General features: G+C 59.7%; 1 protein-coding gene and 1 long non-coding RNA gene across 21 annotated transcripts in view; both read right to left on the bottom strand.

Annotated features, from left to right (window-relative positions):
* The window catches only part of PTPRS (protein tyrosine phosphatase receptor type S), a 94,683-nt gene that overhangs the window by 10,013 nt on the left and 66,139 nt on the right, over positions 1-18,531 (bottom strand). For 8 of the 20 annotated variants that reach the window (XM_047708652.1, XM_047708716.1, XM_047708678.1 and 5 more), the window contains 15 exons: positions 17,710-18,291; positions 16,694-16,827; positions 16,206-16,350; positions 11,341-11,646; positions 9,851-10,044; positions 9,684-9,710; positions 7,345-7,462; positions 5,313-5,918; positions 4,761-4,858; positions 3,935-4,188; positions 3,220-3,313; positions 2,901-3,116; positions 2,246-2,403; positions 1,808-1,819; positions 1,426-1,538 (listed from right to left, as the gene is read on the bottom strand). In XM_047708652.1, the coding sequence (XP_047564608.1) occupies positions 1,426-1,538; positions 1,808-1,819; positions 2,246-2,403; positions 2,901-3,116; positions 3,220-3,313; positions 3,935-4,188; positions 4,761-4,858; positions 5,313-5,918; positions 7,345-7,462; positions 9,684-9,710; positions 9,851-10,044; positions 11,341-11,646; positions 16,206-16,350; positions 16,694-16,827; positions 17,710-18,291 (3,057 nt within the window). The remainder of the gene's footprint in view (positions 1-1,425; positions 1,539-1,807; positions 1,820-2,245; positions 2,404-2,900; positions 3,117-3,219; positions 3,314-3,934; positions 4,189-4,760; positions 4,859-5,312; positions 5,919-7,344; positions 7,463-9,683; positions 9,711-9,850; positions 10,045-11,340; positions 11,647-16,205; positions 16,351-16,693; positions 16,828-17,709; positions 18,292-18,531) is intronic. The other 12 variants (XM_047708771.1, XM_047708797.1, XM_047708780.1 and 9 more) reach the window with 5 other exon arrangements.
* Positions 11,661-16,199, bottom strand: LOC125088505 (uncharacterized). Its single transcript, XR_007123732.1, has 3 exons — positions 12,970-16,199; positions 12,499-12,934; positions 11,661-12,373 (listed from the first exon to the last, which is right to left on the bottom strand). It is a non-coding gene; the product is annotated as an uncharacterized LOC125088505 (long non-coding RNA).

Genomic DNA, 18,531 nt, shown 5'->3' with positions numbered 1-18,531 from the left:
CCCCGCCCCGGCACCCAGGACCTACGGGAGCTGCTGGGAGTCCCTCCGACTAGACTGCAGCCAGTCCTGGTTCTCAGCCGGGACTTCAGAAAGATCCCAAAGCTCTCGGCCTTTTGTCAACATGTCTGCCCCCAAGCCCCCAGAACAACCTGGCCTTGGGTCCCCTGCTGGGGTCAGCTGAGGAGATTTCAGATAAGGTGCAGGATGGTGAGGGTGAAACTTGGGGGCAGGGGAAGGGCCTATGGGCCCGTGCCATGAGCTTTAAGAAAGACAGCAACTATCAGTTAAATATGGGTGTCAAAAATCCTCACTTGGATGGAAATAGAACTGACGTGACCTAGTCCAGAAACAGAAGAGAGAAAGGAGTACATGAGGGGTGCCACATGGGACCTTTCGTGATCCCTTATGGCAGACTGCAGCCATCAGTTACACTTGATCTTAGGAGGAAGGCAGAGAAGCGACAGTAGCCATCAGTTAAATATAAATGATCAAAATCCTCATTTGAATAACAACAGAACTGATGTGAGACAGTTTAACAGCAGAAAAGAAAAAGGAGTATATTAAGAACAGCATGTGAGGTCATGCATGAGCCCTTAAGAAGGACTGCAGCCATCAGTAACACAAATATTTAAAATCTCTGGTTTGAAACAGTTATGAGACAGGAAGTAGACAGGAAGCTCAGAGACAAGAAGTAGAGACTGGTGCACGGGGAGGGAAAGATGTAACCATGCTGTGATCTCATAAGGAGACAGCAGCCATCAGTTAAATGGAAATCTCCTTATTTGGTTAGAAGCAGTTGGCATGAGCCCGTTAAGAGGAGAAGGATGAGGGTGTGTGTGGATCACAGCACAGAGGATGACCAAGGACAAGACCCTGGTTCATTCAGTTCTCCCTCTAGGCACGGCAGGGGACCTGAGCATACCCGTGTGACTCCACAGGGAACTGTGGAGAGCCAGGAGAGCATGAGCATCTGTGGACGAGAGACGTGCAGGGCACACGGGAGGCACAATCTCTGTACCTCGCCAGGGGGACATCCCACAGGAGTATGGGCAAAGGCCAAGGAAAAACCCAAACGCCACCCGAGTGTCCCTAAGACCAGAATTGGGAGCCAGAAGCAAAGTTCTTTCTGTCAGAAGAAAGGATGGTTCTTGAGCCTGTTTAGTTTCTGAGGGTCCTTTCTGCTCCCAGAGACAACCCCAACCACCAGTGGAACGCAGCTCTGCAAAAGCCTCACTTGGTCATAACCAGACCCCATCCCTGGAAACCCCAAGCCCAGATCCACTCAGGATTTGGGAACCAGGCATCTCGCTGCACCAAACCGCTCGGCCGGGGGCGGAAGGGGCTCCACCGAGGGGCCCACTCCCTCGTCTCTCGCGCTACCTCCCCCCGGAGGCGTGGATCCCGGCACCTGGCCTACACACGTACCTGGCGTCTGGAAGTTAATGCGTCTCATTTCCACAGGGTCCTTGGGGTGGTGGGGGGCCAGGTCGGCGTTGTTCAGGAGGCATTTGGTGCGGGGCTCTGAGTCCTTGCGTTTACTTTGTGGGAGCAAGCATAGGACTCCCTGAGCACCAGCGCATGCCCCAAAACGCACACGAATTCGCGGGAACGCCAGTCCGGTACCAGGAGCACGCGACCCGGCCGGTGGGCAGGGGGCCGCGTACATGCACAGCTGGGGTCCCCGGGACGGCACGTGGACGCGCCTGCAGCCTGCCGGCACCTCCTCGCCCCACGGGCACAGCACCACCCTGATCCCCCTCCTTGGTCTCTTGCCCAAGGCCTCCCAAGGACGGGGCTCGGTCCTTACCTGTCGGGTTTGCTGCTCCCGAAAGCAGACACAGATTGGAAGGAGGGAAAAGAAGACAGGTGAGGGCTACCAAGCACCTGTTCGGTGACGGTGGGCAGCTTTCCTAACCTCCTAGAGCCTTGGGCTCCTCTTGAACACGGGGTCCATCCTTCCTGCTTGGGGTCCCACCATGAGGAGGGACGTCTCGGCCTTCCCTTTCTAAGGCGAGACATGTCCCGCGAGGCCTGGCAGGCATCAAGTCACTGGCCTGGTCTGAACCCAGGCTGTGTGACTTTGATCCAGTGGCTCAACCTTTCTGAGCCAGGGTTTTTCTAGCTGTACAGCGGAGGACCTCTGTGATCACCCTGTGCGACTGGCCTTCCCCGGACCTTCCAGACTCTCCTTCCTCTTCCAGGGAGCCCTCCCTCCCGTCCAGTGGGGGAGTGCAGAAGGGCTCACTTCTTGTAGAGCAGGATGGCAATGACAATACAGATGATGAAGACCACGGCGAGCACGGGCCCGATCACCCAGATGAGCCCCTCCTCGCCGTCCACGATGGGCTGCGGGTCCGGGTTGTCCAGCTGGAAGGGATCTGAGAAGGGGCTGGCCGCAAACGTCTGTGGGACCAGGGCGGGAGGGGCCTCCATCAGTGTCTGTCTTAGTGGTCAGAGCGGTCTTCTTCCAACAAACCTGCTTCCCTCCCCGACTCCAAACCCTCCTCTGATGGTTCCTAAGAACCCTGACCCCTGGCCTGGCCCTTTGCCAATCTCTGCCCTCCCCATTGCTTCCCTCGGCCACAGCCACTCCGAAGTCCTTTTCATTGCTCTCGCCCCTCCAGACCTCCCTCCAACGTGTGCAAATCCTGATGACATCTTGTCTTGGTCGAACTCCTACACAGCCACCGAAGGCCTGGGTCCCAAGTCCCTTCCTCTAAAAAGCCTTCCCCGTGGAGTACCCCCAACCTCAAGTCCTTCCCTCCACCCAGCCCTGGTCACGGGAAGCTGGGAGGGCCTGTGTCTAGGTCTGAGGTCAGGGCCCTGGGGGCTGAGGCCACGTTGGGGCCTGTGCACTCAAAGGCCGGGGCTGGAGTGGGCAGACACCGTCTGCGACTCACAGGCTCGCTCTTCTGCAGCACTGCAAGCACAAAGAGGACGTATCGGTGGCCGGGCTCCAAGCCCCTGTTGTCGAAGCCACCGTACTGCTTCTGGTCACCGGGGTGGAATGTGGGCGGCAACATCGAGAATCGAGCGGCAATGTAGGGGCGGGGCGCCTCCAGCTGGCGCGAGTGTCTCAGGCTGCGCCTCTGCAGCCGCGAGATGTCCTGGATGAGCTGTGGGAACAGGGGCATGGGGTGCTCAGAGGCCGGCCGGCAGCAACAGGGCTTCCAGATGTCAGGACAGGCCTGGGCCTGGCAGGTCCGGGCCCCACCTCACCTCCTCCAGATCCATGTCTTCTGGGCTGCCCAGAGGGGTCAGGAACTGGCCACCACGAGACTTGCGCAGTGGCACCATCACAATGAAGTAGTTCCTGTAGGGAAACGAAAGGTTGGAGGCCAAGTCCAACGAATGCCTTCTGGGGGGGGGAGGGGCGGGGAGTTCCTGCGCTCTGAATCTTCCCTTCTGCTTCTATGCCCCTAGAACCCCAGGCACACAGGACTATAGTTTTCGATTCAAGCCTCCAGATTTTTGAGTATGTGGTTCCTTCTGCTTCAGGAAGCCTACCCCAATTCTAGCTCTTGAACTCCTACACATCCTTCAAAGCCCCAGCTTCCATACCCACATATCCTCATAATCCTTAATTCTTCTCTGCTCCCCAGGCAGAGTCCTCGTCTCTCCACTGGGGACTCTCAACCCTGGTGCCTCTAACACACCATGGATCTGAAAGTGTCTGCTTCCCAGTTCTGTCTCCCCACCAGTATGGGAAACCAGAACCCAAAGGTCAGGCACACAGGACTATCAGGAATGATGGAGGAGAAGACACAGGTCACATTTAGTGACAGTGCTCATGAGATGCCTCTGGGCAACCACAGAGGCTGGGGCTGACATGACCCACGTCTTACAGGTGAGGGCAGGTGGCTCGGCCGAGTCACAAAGCTGGCTAATGAGGGGGTGAGGAATCCTTGGGGGTAGTGGGCGGTTGTGATCATACTGGACAGGCACGGGGCTCTGGCCGTCGGGCAGGTACACCATGATGAAGCCGTCAGAGTCGGGCTTGGGAGCCACACTGGGCTTGGCACTGAGCAGGTTAAAGGCGGTCCAGGCCGTGACCGTCTGCTGAAGGCCACCCAGGCTGCTGCCGCGGTTGGTCAACACAAAGTTGTAGAAGGTGTTGGGCTTGAGGTGCGTGATGAGCTTTTTGGTGGTGCGGCCGTCCACGTCCAGTGTGAGCCCATTGTACTGGATCTGTGGGCCAGGGCTGGCTCAGCAGGGGGGATCTGTGCTGAGCCCCCCGGCCCTGACTAAGCCTTGATCCCAGGCTCTGCCTCAACCCCGCTGAACTGTGATCCCCAATGGAGACCCAACCCCGGCTCTAAGCCCAGTGTTGACTAAAACATAATTCCAGAATAAACCTCAACCCTAGGCTAACTCCTGACTCTAAGCAGATCCTCAATCCCAGCTGAGTCCCAACTCTGACTGAGCCCTAATCACAGACTGAGTCCCAACCCGGACTGAGCTCTGACCTCAGACTGAGCCTGGATCCTAGGCTATATCACCTGCAAGGCAGATCCTCAATCCCAGTTGAGCCCGGACCCGACTGCCAACCAACCTCGAATGAGCCCTAATCTCAGACTGAGCCCTGATCCCAAACTGAGCCTCAATCCCAGGTTAAGTCTTGACCACAGACTGAGTCTCAGTCTCAGCTGAGCCCTGATCCCACTCAGCCCTGAGTCCAGCTGAGTCCCAACCCTGGCCAAGCCCCAGCCCTTAACCTGGCCCGCCCGCTCCCGGGGTTGGAGGCAGCGGGCGGTCTGCACCTTGTAGGGTGTGGGTGAGTTGTAGTTGTCTGGAAACTCCCAGCTGAGCAGAACTGACGTCTTCATGATCATCTTCACCTTGAAGTTCTTGGGTGAGACTGTGCCCGGCAGCAGTCGAGTGGGAGAGAGCAGAAGAGAGGCCCCGTGAGTGCTGGCGGGAGGGCGGGGCGGGCCAGAGGGGTGGGGGTGGGGCGGCCCAGGCGCTCCCTGTCATCCGCTGTGCCTGTGCCCATGGCCTTACTGCCTGGCCCTGCCTGGCCCTGTCCCAAGTCCCTGCCGGGGATGGGGGAGACGGCGCTGCTGCAGAGAGAAGACGGAGCAGGAGAGGGGAGAGGAAGGGTGCAGGGGGAGGGAGTCGGTGGGGGCGGCGGTGCCACCTAGGCACGTCCCACCTTTGCCAACGCCGGAGCCTCGGGGTCCGGACTCGCCTCGAGTGTCCACAAGGAAGCAGAAAAGTGATCACTTACCTGGGTGGGGGAGAGGGAGGGGGCTGGGGTGGGGGTGGGCACGAGGCCCGGTCCGGCTCTGGTGCGGGGATCGCCGCGCGCCTACCTTGGTCCCGCAGGAACGTCCGGTAGCGGACGGGGGGGCTGTAGGGGCCGGGGCCCTGGCGCGTGTGGGCCCGCACTTGGAGGTCATACGCCGTGTCGGGCTTGAGGCCCTGCAGCGTGAGCACGTTCTCGGCGCCCGGCTCGGCCGCGGCCGGCAGCTCAGTCTCTCGGGCGGGGCCCAAGGCTCCGGCCTCCCGCACAGCCACCGTGTACTTGACTATGGCCCCGTTGCGCTCGGCGAGCACGGGTGGCAGCCAGCGGAGCAGGACAGTGCCCGTGGAGGCGTTCCCAGCTGCCTCGAGGATCTGCGGGTGGCCGCGGGGAGTGTCCTCGGGGATGCTCAGGACCTCGGCCGCCTCCTCGCCCAAGCCTCCTCGGCTCCGGGCCGCCAACCGAAACACATACGTGGCTCCCTTATGTACACCCAACGCCGTATAGTGGTCCTCAGTAGGCGGGAACTCCAGCGTGGCCAGGGGCGAGTCCTCACGGCCAAACTGCAGGCGGTAGCCCAGCACCTGGTCCTCGGTGGTGCTGGCTGGGGGCTCCCAGTGTGCCAGCAGGCTGCCCTCAGGGGTCTGCTGCACCGACAGGGTGGGGCGGCCCAGCACTGTGGGGAGGGGGAGACAGGGGGCATGTCAGGGCTATGTGGCCCGTCGGAGTCAGGAAGTCTAGAAGTCAGGAAGCAAGGGGCAGGGCTGCAAGTTTTAAAAGGGGTCTCAGGGAGGCCCCACTGTTCTAGGCAAGGGAACAGCCTATGCAAAGGCCCTGCGGTAGCACTGAGCTCGGTGAGTGGAAAGAAGAGTGAGGGGGCGGGAGACTCAGAACCTAACAAAGGAAAACATCTCCAGATGCCAGAGCAGGCCCGCATATGTTTACCTCTTCTCGTTCATAAGTCACTCAGCTCCTGCCTCACTGATGTGCCCCTTGCCTCCTGCCAGCATATGATTAAATACTCATGGGACACAGGAATGTTTCAAAACTTTGCCCTTGCCCCATGGTTCTCACGGTCCTGGTAATAATCAATGTGCCAAGGTCCTGGTAAGTCCGGTAGGAGAGAAGGTCTACCAATAAAACCAGTCTTCTCCTCCTGCAGGACTTATCAGGACCTTTCACGAACCGTGCTCTGAGCAGTCACAGAACATGCAGTAGGTCTGCTTGACAAACACGGCTGTAAGGCAAGGTCCCTGAGAGAAGACGAACAATCAGGGGAGGCTTCCTGAAGGAGGTAATGCATATGCTGGATACCGAAGGATAGAGACTAGGCAGATGGAGGGAATGGCATGGACACGGACCCGCGGCGGCATGGGGAGGGGCTGTGTCCAGCTGGCTGGGAATGTCGGGCTCTGTGGACTGAGGGAGGGGCCCTGGCAAAGGGGCGGGTGCAGGATGTGAGGTGGAGGGCTCGGAGCCTAGCATTCCTGAAACACAAGAGACTGTTCCCTGCGCCACACCTTGGTCTGGGCTGTGCCATCTGCCCACAACCCCCCCCCTTACATTTTCATGGCAACCTCGCCCCCTCCTCAATGTTGGCTGGAGTAAAAAAATAGTCCCTTGGGACTGATGGTAGGGGCCTGGTGGGGCCAGGAAGGGAAACTGAGGCAGGGCCGCTAGAAGAGGTTTCACGGTGCAGTGTGGGAGACGGGCACACGACCTCCAAACAATCCACCCAGGGTGATCAGAGCTGTGACGAGGGAAGGTGGGGGAGAGGGGGGCGCCGGGACTGCCCAGAGTGAGCACTAGACTGAGACTGTGGGCAGGGGGCAGGCCGGGGAAGGGTATCCAGACGAAAGGAACAGCCCTGGTGAAGCCAGAATGGGACAGAGGCCTGGCTGTGGTTTCCACCCGGCCGCTGCTCAGCAGGTGGGAAAGCCGTGAGGAGGAGAAGGCGGGGCTGGCCGGCCTCCTGAGTTGCCCCCGTGACTCTGCTCTCGCCGCCCCACTGCCCAGTGCTCTCTCCCTGCATGAACCTAAGAACTCCATGGGGTGCTCTGGGGGCAACGGGGCTGTGGTGGGGGTTGGGGGGGCTCTCTCACCTGCTCCCTTGGTCACGACCACCTTGGGTTTGCTGCGAGCACCGTCGCCTTTCATGGTGTAGGCGGCTACGGTGATGGAGTAGGCGGTCTCAGGCTGCAGGTTTGTGATGACCATCTCCTGTGGGCAGGGATGGGGGTTAGCCGCGCCACCGGGCTTGAGACCGGCCCTGCCCACCCCCCTCCCCAGGCTGGGGTCAAGCAAGACGGATGTGGGGCCTAGTCTGCGGGTAGAGGCGTGCATCCGAGCTCATGCACAGACCCTGACACACAGCACGTCCATGCGAAGATGGGCACACGCAGCCTGATACCCCAACATCTTCCACCAGGACCAGCGCTCTCCCCACCGCCCCCCATCCCCAGGCTCCGGTCTTTGCCCCCAGGCTGTCCTCCCTGCACCGACCACAAGAGGACACCTGTGAGCACCACAGTCACATCCTGCCCTCCTACGCTCACAGCCCTCCAGGGCTCCCAACTCCCATAGGGGCAAAAGCCCAAATCCTTCACTGCCTGTCCCTGCCTCCTCCCACTCCCCACCTCGCTCCCCCTGCTCCAGGATGCCAGGCTTGCTCCCACCCTAGGGCCTTTGCATGGGCTGTGCCCGCTGTCTGCATGACACCCACTCGTGCGCTGGAGATGCCCACCATCAGGCCACCAGAGCCAATAGTTAAATTCTCAGGAATTCTTTAAGCCCGTATTAAACACAGCCATTATCAGAAAGTAACTTACACACACGTACTGATAAGAACAAAGGTAGTGAATTACTCAAAACCCACCCTCTCCTCATTGTCTTACTACATTTTGCTACCATCAATGCCCTCGGGGTGATTCTGTCTCAGGTCTACAGCAGGAAGCTACAGGGGATAAGCTACAAATCAGGACTGCCCACCCCCCCAGCCCAGAGAGGGCATCCGTAAATCTTTGCAGCCCCGGCTAGACCCTGCCCCAACCAGAGCTGTCACTAGACACGGACAGTTGACCTCGGACAACGTGGCAGTTAGGGGTGCCGACCCCCGTGCAGTTTAAAATCTGCATGGCACTTCTGACTCCCCCCAAATTCAACTACTATTAGCCCCCCTCCCGCCGTTGCGCAGAAGTCTTACGGATAAACGTAAGGATAAACGTAACTGACAAATACATCGTTTGCGCATCATACGTATCAGATACCGTATTCTTACGCTAAAGCAGCTAAAGGAGAAAGAGGAGGTCACAAGGAAGCATTGTACTGTGCTTCTCAAAAACAAACTGGCCAATAAGTGGACCTCCGCAGTTCAAACCCGTTGTGTCCAAGGGCCAAGTGTATTGTGTCTTGTTCCAATGAGCCGTCCTCTCCCACACTGGGACCCCCAGGAGGGTGGGCTCAGGTCTGTCCTGGTCACCGCTCAGGAAATAATGGCTTGTCCTGCAAACATTCGAGCTGCCGCCTGACCTAGCACACATACCTGCGTCAGCCCTCACAGTCACACATGCGTTCACGTCCCCACGCATGCACACCCACAAACACGGTCCAGCATGCCTGGGGGTAGGGGGCGGGTGGCCCCAGGTCAGGTGCATGTGCAGGGGGACGGGGATGGACGAAGAGAGGGTCTCCTGCCCCTGGACCTCACATTCAGTCCCTCCCAGGGTCTTGGTGGGTGCGAGGGGCTGAGGTGGAGGCCTTGGAGGGAACTCACCCCTCAGCCTGGGGGTAGGGAAGAGGCAAAGCCTCTGGGCGTGGGTGCGTGGGGCTGGTGTCAATTTAACATGAGACCTGGGGCTTTCAGAAGACTGGGTCCCGCGGGCCTCTCCCCTCCCCACCGTGCTGGGGTCCACTGACCCTCTCACCACCCAAGGGCCACAATGAAGCAGATGCTTTGGCCAGATAGAGAAACTTTGAGGTTAGAGAAGGCTGAGCCAGGTGATAAAAGAGTCTGGCTGGGTTGGAAACTGGTCCCAATTTGGATCTGCCAGCCCTAGGTCCAGCAGGGGACGCTGTGGGGTGCAGGGGTGAGTCAGGGCTGCAGAAAAAGCTTGAGCAAAGGTGTGGCGGTGAAAACCACGGCAGGAGCAAGGCTGGGCGCTGGGCAGGAGGGGCACCGTGTGAGCCCGGTGGGTCTAGGGGCCATCCAGGTAAGAGGGCTAACATATACCCTCTGAGTCCAGGACCCCAGCAAGGCTCCTAGGGCCATCTGCCTGATTGAAAACTGAGGCTACACACTCCAAGTTACCAGTAGGCATCTGGGGCCCAGGGGAGAAGATCCTCTTACAAGAGACGTGCAGGGGGAGTGTGGGGGATGGGGGTGTCACATCACTGCACGGCCCGCGGGAGAACACTGCAATGGCCGGGCAGGGGTGCTACTTACATATTCGGCTGTGTCGTCCGTCTCCCACTGAGCGTGGGAGGAGGCGGCAGGGGAGAGAGGAGGAGGTGAGCAGGTGGCCAGAGAGAGAGAAGCAGGGAGAAGGCAGGAGCGCAGGGTCTGGGGGCCGCCCCGCCCACCCAGGGCCCGCCCACCAGAGCCCCGCCCACCTGGGCGTCAGCCAGCATGATGTCCTTGATGCGCGGTGGCCCGCGGGCCTCGGCGCCCTCCATGCGTACGTAGTGGACCTGGTAGCCGCGGATCTGGCCGTGTTGCCGGCCGGGCGCGGGCGATCGCCACAGCACGCGGATGGCCGTGGCGTTGAGCGCCTCCGCCTCCACCTTCCGCGGCGGCGCGCTGGGCACTGGCGGGGGCAGGGGAGGGGTGGGCAGGGCCGTTACTGGGGCGCCTGGCCCTGCCCCGGGGCAGCACCGCTGCCGGATGCCAGGGTGCCAAGTGGCTGCTGGTTAACTTGGTCTGAGCGCTCACCACCAGCTGGGAGGGCATCCCTCCTTCACGGCTCCCACAGCCCAGAGGTGGGGTGGGGAGGGGGCCCGATGGTGTGCCCCACTTATGGATGGGCAACTGAGGCCCCCCAGAGCCTAAGACATCTGCCCAGGGCCACATGACACGAGTGAGCCCTGCACGGCCCGTTCCACGGGCATTACCCACCTGCCTCCATCCTAACAGCATCCCTTCCGGGCAGGGGCTCTTACTCCAATTTTATAGATGGGGAAATGGGCCCGTAAGTCGGGCCCTTGACCGCAGGGTTAGTAAGAAGCAAACCCGGGTCTGAACCCAAGCTGTCCAGCTGCAGGCTCCCATGCACCCCAGTATGCAGCCAGCCCCAAGGATCACGGCCCTTCCTATCCAGCCACACCCCATGGTCTGGCAGAAACAACCAACCTGTCCATCTCCTCCCCGCTCTTCCCACCTAATGCACGGCTGCCCACCAGACCTTTCTGGCCAAGGCTCGGAAGCCTGGCTGGGTTCCCAACGCTGAGGACCTGCAGTTTTATTGGAGAAGTGCCTGCTTTCACTTCTCCCCATGCCTCAGCTTCTACCAATGGACCCCAGACCAGAGCCTCATCTCACTTTGCAGACAAAACGTTCTGGCTGGAAAGTCAGCCACGACACTCGAGAGCCTCACACCGCAGAAAACCGGCCATTGCTAGAAATCAGGCTCTGTGCCCCAGAAACTGTTAACCATCCACGCCCCTAGAAGCTGTTAACCAGCCTACCTACTTGCCAGATAGGACGGCTCGGACCGAGGACGCTCCAGATCCCGGCTTATCCCAGGAGCCTAAAAGCTAGGTTTCTGGGGTTACGGACGCTAAGTCTGTTGCAAGTGCTGCTGGCCATTCCCCACACTGTTTCTGTAACTTTCCACCATCGCACCAAATAAACAATACAGGTCTGTCCGCTTAACCTCCCAGGCACGAGGCACAGGAGAAAATACCACCCGGAGGGTCTAGAATGGAGCGTTCCAGGATCAAGGAGCCCAGATTCCGTGGGGAGGATGCTTGCTTCGGGTCTCGCCCTCAAGACTGTGCCTTCTACCTTTGGACCACCAGCCAGCCCCGTTTTGCAGAGCCCGAAGGTGCCGAGGTGTGGGGCGGGCTGGGGCCTGCGGGGGTCCCCGGCCGGGCCCGGTGCTTACCGTCCTCGTCGGTGCGGATGACCACGGGCGAGCTCTCGGGCCCTGGTCCCACCTCTGTGTGAGCGACAGTCGTGATGCGGTACTCGGTCCACTTGTCCAGCGCCTCCAGCAGGATCTGAGTGGTGGTCGGGGGGATGCCGTTCACCTCCTTGGGTTGTGGATCCTCGGAGCCCAGCGGTCGGTAGTGGACGCTATAGCTCACCAGGGCCCCGTTGTGCGTTTCCGGCGGCGGTGGGCGCCAACTTACCAAAATGGCCGTGGAGCGCGTGCTGACACATTTAACGTCTTGAGGGGGGGCTGACGGTTCTATTGGAGGGGGGAGAACGTGGGGGTGGGGAGGGGAGGCGGGATGGGCGGGGAGGGGACGGGGAAACAAAAGATGGGAAAGAGAAAATAAAACAGAAGATGATAACAAACAAAACAGAACCAAACCAAAGAGAAGTCGAACCCAAAAAAAGCGGGTGTCAACCAAAGGTGAGATGGACGGGTGGGGATGGGGGCCGGGAGGGCTGGCCAAGAACACGGGCTCAGCGCCGGGGGCTGCACCTGCCCGGCACGCAGCGGGGCCTGGGGAACAGTGGGAACATCCCCCTTTAGGAGAGCTATCGTGAGCTCAGCACGGTGCCGGGGGTGTCACGGACTAACAGTAGAAGCATCCGTTTACTGAACCCCTACTATGTGCCAGGCACCATGCCAGGTAATTACACGAAAAGCCCCATCTATCAGGCACCTACTGTGTGCTAGGCATGGCACTGAGCTTTACAGGATAACAGTAAATGCATTTATTTGCTGAACACCTACTGTGCGCCAGGGGAGTAGGACTGCCAGGGTAAAAGCAGCAAAAGTCCCATTTATTGGGCACCTACTGTGTGCCAGACACAGTGTCAGAGCTTTGCAGGTTGACAGTAAAAGCATCTGTGTACTGGACACCTGTTCTCTCAGGGGTCCTGGAGGCCACCCCATGGCTTACTTCAGCTAGGACCACCCTCTCAGCCTCACCTGGGAGACAAAATCATGTCTGTGTTTTGAGCACCTACTGTTTGCCAGTGAGCATGCCAAGGGCTTTGTAGGGGAGTAATACAAGTGTCTGTAGCCTGGACACCACCAGGTCAGGTCCCAGGCTCAGGACCTTACGGATGGCACAGCCCCGATTAGCACCTACTGTGTGCCAAGGTCTTTACAGATCATTGTTCTTCCAGCACCACACTATGGCCATCACAGATTAATGGCCAAGTCTTATTTATTGAGGACCTACTATGGGCTGGGCATTGCTAGCCCTTTGAAGATAAAAACACCAGTTGCCATTTACACAGAACCTCTCCACACCAGGCACTTTATCAGTTAACAGCAGTAGTCCCCATGGAATGAGGACCTACTACGTGCCAGGCCCTGTGCTACAGGCCTTACTGAGAAAAGCCCCTACCTACCGAACACCTACCATGTGCTAGGCCCTGTGCTAAGGGCCTTGTAGCACATCGATAGTCCTCGCTTAAGCACCTACTCTGTGCCGAGGACTGTGCTAAGGGCCTTCTATGTAAACAGTAACAGTTTTCACTTCTTGGGCACCTACTGTTTGCACACCCAGGGCCAAAGGCTTTGCAGATGATGACATCATGTTCTGAGCAAAACCTGTGTACCTGAAACCATGCTAGGCCTCCTCAGAGACAACGGCTCTTATCTGAGCAACTACCATGTGCCTAAAGCCAGGCCAACCTCCTTTAAGAAAGCACCACCTACTGAGCATTACTGTATACCAGCTGTTCTGTCAAAGGCTTCACAGAACAACCGCAGCCCCCGGTTCTGGGCACCAGGGAAGCTTGTTATAAACAACTGATGGCATCCGTTCATTGCACGCCAATTATGTGCTCAGCACCATGCCAATCCGTGCTTAGAATTAAAAGAGCATTTATGAAGCACCTAATGTGTGCCAAGAAGTGTGCTAAGGGCTTTGTTAAATAGCAGCGATAGTTCACACATATTAAGCACCTACTGGGCGTGTTCGGGGGCTTTATGAAAAGAACATTAAGCCCCCATCTGCTCCGCACCTACTAGGAGACTGTATTAAGGCCATTTACCCTGTGCACACCCCATAACCTAGCCCTTTACACTCAGCATGTGTCCCCTCATGGAACGTCATTTAATTCTTAAGATGCATAAATGGCCAGAACTATCATCCCTCCAGCCTCACTCCATCTTACCCGCAGGGAAATTAATTTCAAAGCCCAGCTGCCTGGTCTTCTATGATCACCGCTTGTAGACCTACTGGGTGCCAGACCCCACCTACCCTGGGTGCTTTTCACATATCACCTCCCACTTCACAGAGGAAGAAAACGGAGGCTAGAAACAGCAAAGCTGCCTTGCCAAGGGCATGCGGCTAGAGCCAGGATTCGAACCCAGGCTCAGCTGTCCAGGGGCTGTCTTGACTTGAGAATGGGGACTGAGACCTCAGCCTCAGTCCAGCTGAGGACGGCTGGAGCTACGTGACTTCAACTGCCCGTGGCTCCGGAATTTTTCTTGCCTGCAGAGAGGCCCAGGGAGGCCACTGGCTTTGCTTCAAGGCAAGCCACACAGAACACATGTCGCCTATGTCACACATAGTGCCTATGTCAAGGCACACAGAACCCCTACTACCATGGCAGCCCATTTGTTCAGTGAGCACATGTCTAGAGAGTACTTGTACGTGCACACTGCCTGCCAGGGCGACCAGAGGAGAAACAGAGGGTCCTATCCTATCAAACATATCAGACTACCAGACACCTCAGAGGCCTCTCCCAACGGCTTACTTCAAACAGAATGACCCTCCGGCCTCACTTAAAGTGAAATGCCGACATCCCCTCCTCTGATACCAGACAAGCGGGGCCCTCTCTCCCATTTCTTGACCAGCCACCCCAACCAAAAGTGCCTGGGGGAATCAGGCAGGAGTGGGAAAACCAACCAAAGAATGTGCCGGAAGGAATGGATTCGCAGAGAAAGGGGGAGGAAAAATAAAATCAAAACCATAATAAAATAAAAAACAACGGTGATGGTGATGATGATGAGAAAAACCATAATAAAAGAAAGAAAGACGCCTTCCAGAAAACTCCCAGTCTGGTTACCTACCTTCCACTCTTCAACTGCTAACTTAAAAGACTTTCTTACGAGGGAGGGAGTGGCTGAGTGTTGAGCTATAAGGCCAGACCGAGCTCTGGGTGGGTCTCTGGACGCAAGCGGGCCCAAGCCCTGCTCCGGCCCCCAGCGTGGGCACGCTGCAGTTCCAGACTGGCGCCGACGAGGCGGGAAGGTGAGACGGTGTGGGGAGACCCACGGCTGAGTGGTCTGGCCTCCACCTACCCTTGAGTTCAGCCTAAGAAGCCCGCCGTCCCCAGGGGGATACGCCTGGCCCTGGTCTTGCTGCCAGTTCTCTCGGGCCCCACCCATCCTGGGATGAGAAGTGGGGAGTACCTTCTCCCCCACTCCCTGTCCTGGGCCGCCCCGGAGGTTCACGTGGCTGGGCCAAAGCCGCTTTCTTGACGACCGTGGAGGCCGCCTCCTTCACAATCCGGCCCAACCTGCGTGACATCTTGGGGAGGTGGGGGAGGGTGTGACAGACCCATGGACAGGCACTGGGGGCACGCAGTGCCAGCTTCCCCACTTCTGGGCAGGTGTGGCTCTTGGCCATGGTGTAGAAAGCTTGCGGAGCTGGGGGAGGTGTGTGTGTGTGTGTGTCTCCATTTGGGCTCTGGACTCCGTGTGGCCTAGAGCTACTAGGGCACAGGCTGGTGGAGGGGGGCACGCAGGGTGAGCCGTTTTTGTGAACCTGCTTGAGACCAGCGCGTACTCACCTTCGCGGCACTTGTGCCCATCTCTCTCACGTGGCCGCCCGAGCCACAGGACACCCTCACTGATCGCCTCACGCACAAACACGCCCAGACGCCGGGGAGCTGCAGAGCGCTCCGCTTGGCACAGGGGAGTAGGGAGGAGGGAAGGGGGCTGGGGGTGGCAGGGGTGCTGTGTCTCCGAGGCCACTGATCCTAGCAGCTCAGACCCCCAGGCCCAAGCTGCCGTCACTCGCGACTGACCCGTGTGCACACACCCAGGGGGATGTGAAGGTCTGAACACCAAGGCTGCTTCCGGAACAAGGCCTGCGCTGTGACTGACTGAGAAGGGGGAGGGAAGGGGGAGAGGGCCACGGCAGTGGAGGCCACACTGGGCTAGGCTTAGCACAGAAGAGGGGCAGAGGGAGGAGGGGAGACAGCGGGATCAGCGGCCTGCCCCGGCCCTGAGCTCAGAGCAGGCAAGCAGGGCGGCGTTAGAGGCCACGATGCGGCCTGGAGCCAGCTGTCGGCTGCAGTATTCTGGCCAAAAGGTGACTTGTCTGTGACAGGGAGGCAGGGCGGGCACAGCAAAGAGCTCCAGGGACTTGAGAGCCTGTCCTGGGACCTGCACCCCCTCCCCTCCTGCTCCTGGCAGTGGGGGACCAGGGGGCAGAGCCACCTGGGGAGGCGGCGGGTCTCTGTACAGCCAAGAGGTCTGGGAATGGCCGGGCGTGAGCTGGGACAGCCTCGAGGAGCCCTCCCGAGGCCTAGGAGCGGGCACAGCGCGGCTGTTCCGTGAGCCCCAGATACAGGGCAGTGGGGGAGTGGGGGCGGGGAGGAGAGAGAAGGTGCGGTCCACACCTGGCCCCGATGTAGGGGGCACACCTCGGCCCCCCCCAGGGCTCTACGCCCGGGAGCCGGGGTGGGGGGAGGCGGGGCCTGCGGGAACCCCCAGCGCAGCATGGGCGGGCACGTCGGAGGCCAGGCGCCCCCCACCCCCGGCGGCGCGGCCAGGGTTAGCGTGCGCCGGGGCCCCCCCGCAGGGAAGGGCGGGGTCCGCGAGACACCTACTGGACTGCAGTGTGCGCTGCCGCACCACCGAGGTGAAGGCGCCCAGGCCTTGCACAGACCGGGCCGCCAGGCGAAAGGCGTACTCCGTGTTGGGCTTGAGGTCGTCCACCACGAAGGCCGTGGCTGGGTCGAAGGTTCTCCCCACCTGGGGGCGGGGCGGGGCGATGGAGACAGGCAGAGGCGGAGACAGGCAGAGGCGGAGACAGACCCACGGACAGAGACACAGAGATGGTGAAAGAGACACAACAAGAGCAGAAGAGACAAACGGAGACACAGAGACAGAGACAGCGAGGAAAAGGGACAGAGACGTGGAAGGGACGGAGAAATGCGCAGTCCGCCGCAGGCCGAGCAGGGGGAGGAGAGACATCCGGGCGCCGAGTCAGCAAGTCCGGAGGGCCCGCCGCCCCGCCCCCTCCCGCAGCCCCCCCACCCCCCGCAACCCGGCCCACCCCTGTACGGTGTTCGCCCCCGGCGCCCCGGCCCCGTACCTCTCTGCCGTGGTCGCCCTCCCGGAACAGGAGCTCGTATTTAATGATGCTCTCCTGCCGTGGGGGGCTCCACGAGAGCCCGATGCTCGTCTCCGACTTGGCCTCGGCCCTGAAGTTCATGGGCTGGCCTGGCACTGTGGGGGAGGGGAGAGGAGGAGAAATGGGGATCGCCGGGGAGAGGTCCCCTCCTGGGGCGCCCAACGTGCCAGGGGTCCCCATTCTCCAAAAAAAGAGCCCCAGGGAGCTCAGCAACTGCCGTGGAGGCGAGGCTGCTCGTTCCCGAATGTTCTCCACTGTGCTTCTTTGCGCTGGGGACCCACTGCAACTCCCCCACGCTCTCTGCTTCCCCCAAACTGAATGACAGAGACTGTAGGGGTGATGTCTCAAAACACCGAGTCCCTGTCCTGCGCGTCCTCTAGCAGCACAATTCCGACCCTTCCGCCCTTCACTTTGAGCAGCTGCTGAGCCTTCTCGACTTTGAGGTTCTGAAGCCTGAGCCGGACCAGAAAAGAAGGGAAACCCACAGAGAGCCGGGGCCCCACGCACCTAAATGCCCAACCCCCCAACCCTGCCCCTCCACCTGAGCAGCCAGGCGGCCAGCCCACTGCCTTTGGACGGATACCCTTTCCCTTTATAATTTCAAAGCAGGTGGCATCCGTCTCTCCAATGGGAACAGAGAGCAGGAGCTCTCAACCTCAGACACAGCCACCAGGACCCATCTGGACGTCCCATCGTAGCCCTGTGGCCTTGCCAAATCAAATTTCCCAAGAGAAGACAGAAATGGGAGACTTCTGGGACAACTTCCTGCGTTCGAAACGCTAGCACGAAAGGATTTCAAAGCATACATGCAGGATGAAAAACCCACCTTGGGGCTTGTAGGCAAGATGAGCCTGCTGGAGGCTGGAGGTACCTGACTGCCCGCCCCGCCCCTGCCCCACCCCTGCCCCACCCCTGCCGCCTCCTCTCTGTTTCCACCACTGGAATCCTGCTGTCCGCCCCTCCCACGGGCACCTCACCTCCCTGCTGTGTCTTGACCTGGATGGGGTCCGAGAGGGGCCCGTCGCCCACAGAGGTAAAGGCCAGCACGCGCACGGTGTACGTCTCGTCCTCCAGCAGGCTGCCCACGGTGGTCAGCAGGCTGTCGTCCACGTTGTGCTTCTGCCAGTTGCCGACAGGGTGCTCGGGCTCCATGGTGTAGTAGATGCGATAACCCCGGATCAGGCCATTGGGCTCCACGGGCTCCTCCCATTGGATAATCATGGTGGTGGCGCTCAGCATGCGCGCCTGCACGTTCCGGGGGGCGCTCGCTGGGGCCTGTTCGCCCGTGCGGGTGACCACTGACTCACTGGGGGGCCCCTGGCCGATGGAGTTGACAGCAGACACCCAGATCTCATACTCTGAGTTGGGGCTCAGGCCACCGATGCTGTAACGCGTCGTGGTGATGTCCTCCTTGATCTGGTAGGGCCCGTCTTGGCTCTTGGATTTATATTCGATGACGTAGTATGACACCGGGTCTGGGTTGCCGGAGTCCCATGTGATGGTGATGCTGGTGGCTGTGTTCTCTGTCACCACGGGAGTCCCCGGGGCCTTGGGGAGAGCTGTGGGTGTGAGGCACGGTCACATGTCAGGGACACGGGCTGCAGACCCCGAAGGCCGGGTGACTTTCAGCCAAACAACCAACCTCGCTGCGCCTTGACTTCCTCGGCAGTGACCACAGGCCTCATGACCCGCCCATCCCATCACGTATAGCGGGGTTTGGTGAACTCTGGCCCAAGGACAGGGCTTGGCAAACTCTGCCACAAAGGGCCCCACAGTAACTATTTTCAGCTTTGGAGACC

This window comes from Lutra lutra, chromosome 1, assembly GCF_902655055.1.
Source record: "Lutra lutra chromosome 1, mLutLut1.2, whole genome shotgun sequence".
In the NCBI taxonomy this organism is placed as follows: Eukaryota; Metazoa; Chordata; class Mammalia; order Carnivora; family Mustelidae; genus Lutra; species Lutra lutra.
Note: the sequence above shows the minus strand (reverse complement) of the source record. Positions and strands in the feature narration are given on the sequence as shown.